This window comes from Austrofundulus limnaeus, unplaced genomic scaffold, assembly GCF_001266775.1.
Source record: "Austrofundulus limnaeus strain Quisiro unplaced genomic scaffold, Austrofundulus_limnaeus-1.0 Scaffold28, whole genome shotgun sequence".
Taxonomy (NCBI): domain Eukaryota; kingdom Metazoa; phylum Chordata; class Actinopteri; order Cyprinodontiformes; family Rivulidae; genus Austrofundulus; species Austrofundulus limnaeus.
Window position 1 is genome coordinate 2,814,044 of NW_013952430.1, and position 9,623 is coordinate 2,823,666.

Consider the following 9,623-nt stretch of genomic DNA (forward strand, 5'->3'; position numbering starts at 1 on the left):
GAATTGAACAAAGTATGTCCTCATGCCAAACTGTTTGTGTGTCTGAGTGTCTAAAAATTCTATTTAATGTTTTTATTTTTATTTTATTTTATTTTATTTTTTCATTTTTTGAAAAGCTGTATGTTATGAATGTGCACAGTGTGGATTTATTGCTCAGGTTAAAAGAAGTTTTCACAGATCAGAAGGATCAGTTGCTAGGAATTAAAGCAAAGCAGGGCTGGCCCGAGCCAATTTAGTGCCCTAGGATTTCCGGTGGCACCCCTTGTGTAGTTTCCTAAATCTCACTGCCAATTTACATACATTCACATATCAAATTAAATAGTTTTGTCTTTAATAATATTCTTATCTTATTTTTACAAACCAGGATGTCCCTTAAAAATTGTTCACAATAAGAAATTCCTCCCGGTAAGATCCACTCAAAACTAAATTTTACAGTCATTTGAAGAGAAATTTACTATTTAAAATCAGTATTTTATGAATTTTATTTGACAATAGTTATTGAAAACCAGACTTTTACCTGAACTTAAGCTAAGATCATTACGGAAACTTCCATTAATCTCAGTTTGCTTTCTATTTACACACTGAGCACCAGTAATTAATCTTGACTGCATCTTATGATACTTTTTTTAAAATCTCTGCACCATATAACACCTCATGTTACTACAAAGCAGCTGAGAAACACACAGAACAAGTTACTTCATAAACCTGAGTAAACAGTGAATAAATCCACTATACTTTGATAAAAAAGTATGAAATATTTTTTCTTCCTCTATTGGTGTTGCCCCCTAGATGGACGGTGCCCTAAGCATTTGTCTACACTGCCTATATATGCCCTGAACCAAAAATAAAACTTTTTGCATTCTAAACGACCGAAAATTTGCAAAGCTGATACTTTAAATCACCCTAAAAGACAACAATAAGGTTTAGCTTCTCCAAAGCAAAGTAAAAAACAGAATGACTTGAGGCTTTGACTGTATGGTGTATTTCTTGTGTAGCCAGTTTTTGGTACAGTTTTCAAAGGTTCTTTGGCCAAACAGTGTCTGGTGTTTTTCACAGAGCTACCAGATTCAAGCAGGCATAAAGAGTGAGCTGCAGAGGTCAGATAACACAGATTCTATTTTCATTGTTCAGTATCTTTACTGATTTCCAATCCCGGCACAATTGTCAATTAATCAAAAATAAAAAAAATTGTATAGGTCCTCTGGACGGGTTCTTCTCTAATGAAACGTTTCGTCTCTCCTCCAAGAGACTTCTTCAGTCTGAGAGTTTCAGGCAAAATTCAGGCTTTTAAGCCCCTGCCTCCATGTGACTGATACTCACATCACATGGCTATCGTTGACACCTAATTAACACTTATTGTTAACAGGGGGTGGAGTGATACTGGCAATAGCAGCACTGTAGGAGGGGGACAACTGAAAACGGAGGCCTCCACCTCTGTTTAATGATGGACGGTCTTCTTCACAAAAATGGCTTCTTTTACTCCTCTYTCAAACCAACGTTCCTCTCTATCAAGAATGAGAACATCCTCATCTCTGAAAGAGTGACCGCTGGCCTGTAAATGAGTGAAAACTGCAGAGTTCTGGCCATTAGATGTAGATCGTCTGTGTTGGGACATTCTTTTGAACAGTGGCTGCTTTGTTTCCCCGATGTATAACTGGTCGCAGTCCTCCTGGCACTTAACAGCATATACAACATTGCTCTGTTTGTGCCGGGGCACCGGATCTTTGGGGTGACCCAGCCTTTGCCGTAATGTGTTTTGGGGTTTGAAAGCCACTGGGACATCATGTTTAGAAAATAAATGTCTCAGTTTCTCCGAAACACCCGCAACGTATGGAATAACCACTGGTTTGGGTCTGGGTTTGGGGTCTTCATTTTCACCTGAAGGTTGCATGGAATCCTGTCTGTGTTTCCTGTCTGCTTTCAGGAAAGCCCAGTCAGGATAACCACACTGCTCCAGGGCCTGTCGTGTGTGTGATTTCTCTTTCTSCCTGGCTCCTGGGTTTGTAGGGACACTGTCTGCTCTGTGGTACAGAGTCCTGATCACTCCTAACTTGTGTTCCAGTGGGTGGTGGGAGTTAAAACGCAAATATTGGTCTGTGTGGGTGGGCTTACGATAAACGCCAGTTTCCAACCGTCCTCCATCTGAAACCGAGACATCGCAATCCAGGAACCCGTTCAGAAGACCTACACAATTTTTTTCTTTTTGATTTTTTACCTGGATTACTGAGATGCATCAGAACATGTCAATTAATCCCTACAGACCAAAATATTATTTACTGTAGATCATTTTCTTCATCAGTTTTTTATCCTTCAGAGTAAAAAAGCGTTTAAGCTACTTATCTGTGTTTTGTAAACAGCTAGTTTGAATTTATTTGCACTATTTATGAGTTTTTATTAATGCCGCAGTGTCAAAACATGAGAGGTTGTCAGAGGTCCTCCTGACGAGAGCTGTGTTCTGAATAAGAACAAAAAGATCAAGGTGACGTTCGATGATGCCCCACTGCTGTCTCACCCTATATCCCTCTGGTGGGTGTCATCCTGAAAAAGTCCTGTCAAATGATCAGGACACGAGAGGTCACGTCAGGCCTTTCCTCCACATCCACGCTCTCTAACCCTATCCGTTCTTATCAAAGTATTCATGAACACAGAAATAAACACGCAGAGACACACACGTTCCCTGCTCGGTCCGGTAACGGTCTCTGTGCTGCAGCTTGGCCTCAGGACAGCGAGTGAGTCATCCTCCTCAGCCAGACACAAAGCCATGTCTGCTCATCCATAATCAGGCTGCTAGTTTATCTGCCAACCTTCAGTATTTAACTGCATCTCTGTTGAGACTACCTTGACTTTTGCTTTTCTGCTGACCTGTGTTTTTGTTCGTCTCCCTTTGGTCTTCACTTTTTATCTGGATTAGGTGTCACTGCAACTGAAATAAATCCCACTTCTGATGCTGCTCTGACCTGAAATGGCTCCGATGTAAACTGCTTAGAGGCTGCATTTAATTAGTAATGATAATTTTTTGAATTTTGAAAAAGCAATAATTTAAATGCTTCTCCCTATTGAGTGTCAAGAAATTACCAAACCAACAACACTGGTGAGCCAAAAATCGGTTTAGGTCACTCAGTTACACAAAACTTAATGTCAAACTGTTCTACAAAACAGAAACCATTTTCTATTTAAAAAAAATTGTGCAAAATAACTTTGAGGTCATATGACCCAATTGACATGTTTAAAGACCTGATGAAGCCAAGCACCAGTTCTTGAGTTATTTCTCTTGCTGACGTGTTCTAATGTTTACTTGTTCTCATACATAATGAGATTATTTCTACTTATTCAAATGACTTTTAAATATTCGGCACTGAGACATTTTTCTTCACTGCAAGCTATTAGTTGTTGATGGAACAATAAAAATTAAACAGTAAATTGTTAAAAGAAACTTCTTGTTAAATGATGCACAGGTATTCTCACAAAGAAAAGCAAATATCTTTAACACATAATACAAATTCTCACAAACTGTCTTCAAAAACTGCAAATTTTGGACTCTTCAAACATCCTCCCAGCCTTGTCCTAAATGTCAGGAAAATGCTTTACTGAAGTTCTACAATATTTTTTTTTTCTTAGTGGAAGATCCCTTGGTCTATCACCTTTGGCACTCAGCACTGGGCTTCACCCACCATGGTCAGCCCCCAACTTTTTTGCAATAGCCTCCTACTCCAGAAACTTTAGAACACCCTGTGTTTGGAATTAAAAGCAATTTCTAAGGGTTTTTTTTACACTCACAAGTGGCAGAAACATGAATACTTTGAAATCTTATTGGTTTCCAAGCATGCCACGAATCAAATGAGTACAAGTTGACCCATAGTATTACCTTAAGTCCTCAAAAGAGAGCAAATAATTTAAAATAAATCAATAAATCAACATTTTATTAATAAATCTTTAGACAACTGGAAAAAAATTAAACGTCTGAATTAAACATCCCAAGTATCTAAGCATTGAGGTTTTGGACTAAAAATAAATCTAATGGTTTTTGCTGGATCAGTATTTAAGCAGACAGAACCAAACAAAGTGTTCCTGCTCCACAAAGTTCAGCCAAATTGTTGCATATTTTACCATGAGTTAAAATCTTAATGTTATTTTGTCCCAACTTGCAGTTTTAAATAGAGTTGTTTATTTGCCTATACTGTATGTCCAAATGATATAAAAGTACATTTTGTTAAGTTTTTTTATTTGTTCAGAAAAGCCTTTTAACACAACTGCTTGAAAGACTTTTCTCTTTTTTAATTTAATGTTTAGACTTTTGATTGTTCAGACCAAGGTCTTCTAGAAATACAGTTTTGCTCACCTTGTCTTTAATTTTACCAATCGTTCAATGGTTAATTGTTCATTTATTTTCCCAAGGGGGAAACTCAAACTCAACAGAGCTGTAAACTGTAGATCATACTTCAATGGGTAATTTTTGCTCAGTAGTTTTATTAGATGATACATTTAAAATATGGTGTTGCGTTGCAGGCGAGACCCCACCTTCTTAAATAGGGCCTTTAATTTGCATAATTTGCAGTGTTTAATCTTTAATATCCTATCCTTTTTGCCATCATCTTTTTCATCCCCTCCCCCTTGTCCCTTCAGCCCGAGCCAGGGGCTCCACACTCCTCCATGTAGTTCTGGGTCAGCCATGGGGTCGTCCGGTGGGTTCCTGGCTGCCACAGAAGTCTGGTTGTATTCTGCCAGCCTGGTCAGCAGATGTTTCACCACCTCCGGGCGAGCCTCTGCGAGGTCTGACCTCTCGTATGGGTCGCTGCTGATATTAAACAGCCAAACGGACTTTCCCAGCCTGCTGAGTCGCTTCTCAAGTTTCTGCAACCGTTCCGGACCGTCTGGAAGAGCCTGTGGTGGGATCCAGTCCCCGTCACCCACGTTTCCTGTCAGCAGCTTCCAGTCACCGACCCTAAGTGCGGCTCTTATGGCTGTGTCCCAGATCCCAAAACCGTTGACTTCCAGTGCCTTGTAGTATGGCTCCCCGGGCTTCCTGGAGACGGGGTCAATATTGAAAAGGATTTCAGTGCGGGGACTGGGCACGCCCTCGCTGATACTACCCCACACATCATGACCGTCCAGACCACGGCAGGACTGCGGGGATCTGGTAAGTCCAAGCAATGTAGGATACCAGTCAGAAACATGGATCAGTGCTCTACTGACAACACCTTTCCTCTTCAGAAGGGGGCTGTGGACAAAACCTACAGCCCGAATACCCCCTTCCCAGTAGGTCCCTTTGCCTCCTCTCAACGGCCAGTTGCTTCCCCCTGAGACTGGCTGCCCACCATTATCAGATGAGTAGACCAGTACTGAGTTTTGGTAGAGCCCATTAGTCTTCAGCTCCCTGACAACTTGTGCAACCCCTTCATCCAGGCAGCTCAACATGGCTGCGTAGTGGCGCCTGTGGCGATTGCTCTGAGAATCATAATAGTGCAGGAAACTATCTGGTACCTGCAGGGGTGTATGTGCAGCCTGAAGGGACAGGTAGAGGAAGAGAGGGGTGTCAGGGTTGTGACTCCTCAGGATCTGCTTTACTCTGTTTCAACAAATTGAAAATTGTGAGATTTTAAAAGATATTTTGTGCCATTCTCAACGAATGTGTGAGTTAAATTCCTCTCACCTCTCAACGTAAAGCAGCGTAGAGTAGTTCCCCCTCATCTCCCAGGCAGGTCTGTTCCCATCATGCAGGTCAAATCCACAAGCTTCCGCACCGTCACAGCTCTGGTAGGAGAAGTGGTCCCCGCTGCCGGTCAGAGTCCCCAGGAAACTCTGAAATCCACGTCCCGTGGGCAGGCAGCCCGGCCTGCTGAATCCCAGGTGCCATTTCCCCACCATGTGAGTGGCGTACCCAGCTTCAACCAGGCATTCAGGTAGGGTGGGAATATCTGGAGGCAAGCAGAGGGGCTGACGTGGTCGAATGACTGAGTGTTGGAGCCCAGTGTGAATTTGGTAACTGGCACCAAAGAGGGAAAAAAAAGATATTTTAAAATTGTGAATAATTTTAAAGATTTAAACTTCTCATAAAGGTAACATTACTTTAATAACGCACCCAACTGTGTGAAATAAAAAAGTTTTGTTCTAAAACAGTCGTCTGCAACCTGTGGCTCCAGGGCCACAAGCTTTGACCAAAACTAACATGAGATTAATTTTTTGTTTAGTTTAAACAACAGAACAGACTATCTTTAGCAGTTTCCCTGTCTACAGGATCATAGATCATCTAGTTCACGTGTCAAACTGAAGATCCCCATTTTTCTTCTTAATTTAATATAAAAATAGTTTTGATAACAACAGTAAACTTTATTTTTTATTCAGTGCATAAATAAATAAATAAATAAAAAGTGAAGGATACTTGTTCAACCCTTCCAGCGTTACAGGACGATCTTTCTCTCAAATCCAACAGGATTTATTTTTCTTTAAGACAAGCTGCTGAGGAGAATTATTGTGAGCTGAGTATTAAAAAACAAACATATGCCTCTGCGTAGTTCAGTGTTAAATCTTTAATCAAATTTAGTATAAACAATATGTTTTTTCTTGTTTAAAACATGATCTTTTCTTTTATGCTAAAGTGTAAAATAATACTATATTTAAAAATTCGCTGTATATTTTAGCTTTATTATGTCACCCCGATGGCTGGAAAAGTTCCTCTACAAAAAACCTCCAAGTGGCCCACAGGCCACCCGCTGACAGCACATTTTGCAGCTCCGGACACATTTTGTGAGTGAAAAAAAAGGGCAGAAATAGTTGGTTTGGTTGTAAAGGTTGCAGACCCCTGAGCTAAAATAAATAAACTCTTTATGCAAAACTTGATTGATTTTTAACACTAGATGAAATCAGACAAGAAACTCACCGTCCTGTCATCAGCTGACTGCGAGATGGTGAGCAGATCGGCTGAACATAATAATTTTCCAGTTTGACCCCCTCTGTCGCCAGCTGGTCCAACACTGGGGTTTTGATGTCGGAGCCATGATAGCCGATGTCTCCGTATCCCTGGTCGTCCACCATGATGAAGATGAGGTGAGGCGATCTGGGCTCCTCCACCTTCTTGATGTTCCCTCTGCCATCTGCGAGTTCACATGAGCAGCCAAGACCACCGAGCAAGACCCCAGCAATGACCAGGAAAAACACAGAGTTGATTCCTCCACTCATATCCAGAAGCACTCTGTAGCTGACATTTACTGAAGTCTGACTTTCCCTGAATTTACTGTTCTTTTAGTTAAAAGTCAGTAAGAACATTTCTGCAAGATGATAGATTTCTACGGATGTGCAGATCGACGGAGCCTGTCGAAAAGTCTTATCTATCCGTTCAGGAGGAGTTGAAGCCTTTTTTTTTTACTGGGGCTTGTGCAGGAGGTGGAGAAAAACTGTCCTCGACAAGCAAAAGCTAGTTGGCAGAGGTGAATGCTTGAGAAAGACAGGGAGTCTTGAGTTTTTGCAGAACATTTCTACATTCTTACATACTTTGAGGCGCCACATGAAGTGTGAAAAGACCTTGGAAGCTCAAATATTGTCTTTTCACATGTACTGTGCAGTGTGCAGACTGTACATATGCTGTGACCTTGCTAGTTGTTTTCTCACTGAAATAGCAGGGCAAAAGGCAAAATGTGAGTAAGAAAGGATGATTTCAGCAAGTCTAAAAGGTGCTTTTTTATTGTTATTTTTCCACATAATTAGTGCATCGAGGGCCTGCCTGCACGAGAACTCAAGTGAAGAGAAAAAGGCTGGAAACAGCTAGAAAAAAGGACAAATTTAGGAGTCCCAAATTACACGAAAGGATCACAAAGACGTGCAAAATTTTCTAAATAAAAAAAGACATGAAGACAATGTTGACTCTACCAAAAAAACTGAAACTTATGGGGAACTTGGCAAATTCTAATAGACATTTTGAAAGCCTAAATTAAAAAAAAACACAAGAACAAATGAGCAAAAACTAAATTTAATGCATAAAAAATCGTATTTACCACTGCAAGTATTAGCCTACAAATCTAATTTTATCGAGATGGTAAACATGAATTTAGTAAAATAAGTGACATGAAATAATAATATTTGAGGAAAAATAACGAGAACAGAAGAAAAATCATAATAAATGCAATCATTTTGTTTTCTACTACCATTCAAAGCTGATTATTAGTGAATTACTTTGTATTTACACTATGTTTTTTCAATGTTTATTCATTTTAATTTAAAAACAAACAAATCCACACACAAAAAAATACATATCAAATAAAAAATGAAAGGTAGCAGAAAGAAGAAAAAATCTTATTACATCTGCCCCTATTTAAAAAAATATTAACTATAATAATAATAGTTTCAAACAATAACAATAATTTTATTATATTTACACTACCAGTCTTATCAAGTTACTGTTAATGATTTTGATTTTGCTGCTGAGTATTCTCTTTAGAGCTGCCACTCCCGATAAGTGCTGCATCTAATATTTCCTCAGCAATTTCCCTCCCTGCATATTTCACACTGTTGTCTAAATCCCTAATGAAAATCAAATAATCCTCGTCATTTTTCTTTAGTTGTTTGATGCTCCTAAATTAATAGAGTCACCCGATGAGCGTTACCGCCCATGCCGGGACACTGAAACCTATCAGGGGGAACATCCGGCGATGTGATGAGAGTACATATCGACCACTGGGCTCTTAGCCCTCACCTCGGTGCCATCTCCCTCCCATTACGCTGCGAGGAAATCAATGCTTCAGAAACGAGTCCATTTCCTTCGTCATAGAAGCAAACTCATGTTGCATCGTCCTGCGGGAAATTGCGCGGGCCTTTTCCTCACGGCTAAAGCAAAGAGACCGGGAAAAGCTGACGTAACATAAGATTGTGAATTGGTGGGAAATGTGAACAAATGAAAGAGCAATGCTGAAAATGATCAAAATTTTAAAAAAGGGTAAACAAATAGGGTGGGGGCGCAGAAAGCTTTTTCTGTCTGGGAAACATAAACAAAGTGGCATAAGAGGAGCAGTCACTTTTCCCTGGTTTGTGTGTGGGCGACGAGGTCTCCGGTTGTAGCCTTCAGTGTGCCTCAGGGAAATTCAGGGTGACATGAACTCTGTTTTACTGCTAAGAGGGAGCAGGACGGAGGGGTGTTCAAAATGGAAAGTGACAAATGTCTTCTGGAGGAGTACAGAGAGCAGAGGACTGTGCTTTTCCTCTCACCTGTCTCACCGGTACACCGGCGAAAGTACAAAAACTCACAGCGGCCATACCTTACTGTACATAAACTTGTCATTTTAAAGGCTCAGAACGATGAAAGCTTCATACCAGAAACAGAACAAATATTACAAAATCGCTTTAAAGAAGGCTCATGCATTTCTTTCTCCTAACCAAAACCTAAAATAATACACCTTCAGTGTAAATATATAAATGAAGCAAACCCACAGAGAGTTTGCACATTTGTGTGTCTGTTTATGTGTTTTGGAAAAGACTGTGCTGCAGAGTAGAAGGGAGTCACAGTGGGTGTGATTTATTCATGACGACGACGGAATGACTCATCCGATCTAAAGCCGCTCTGTGAGCCTAGAGCTGAGGTGTGTGTGTGTGTGTGTGTGTGTGTGTGTGTGTGTGTGTGTGTGTGTGTGTGTGTG

The 9,623-nt window shown here is 40.4% G+C and overlaps 1 protein-coding gene across 1 annotated transcript; it reads right to left on the reverse strand.

Moving 5' to 3' along the window:
• Positions 1 to 3,903: 3,903 nt before the first annotated feature.
• On the reverse strand, positions 3,904 to 7,372 carry si:dkey-174i8.1 (arylsulfatase I). Its single transcript, XM_014005159.1, has 3 exons — positions 6,878 to 7,372; positions 5,651 to 5,983; positions 3,904 to 5,566 (listed from the first exon to the last, which is right to left on the reverse strand). Exons 1-3 carry the CDS (start codon positions 7,174 to 7,176, stop codon positions 4,483 to 4,485), a joined length of 1,716 nt encoding a protein of 571 aa, XP_013860613.1. The 5' UTR covers positions 7,177 to 7,372; the 3' UTR covers positions 3,904 to 4,482.
• Between the last annotated feature and the right edge of the window lie 2,251 nt (positions 7,373 to 9,623).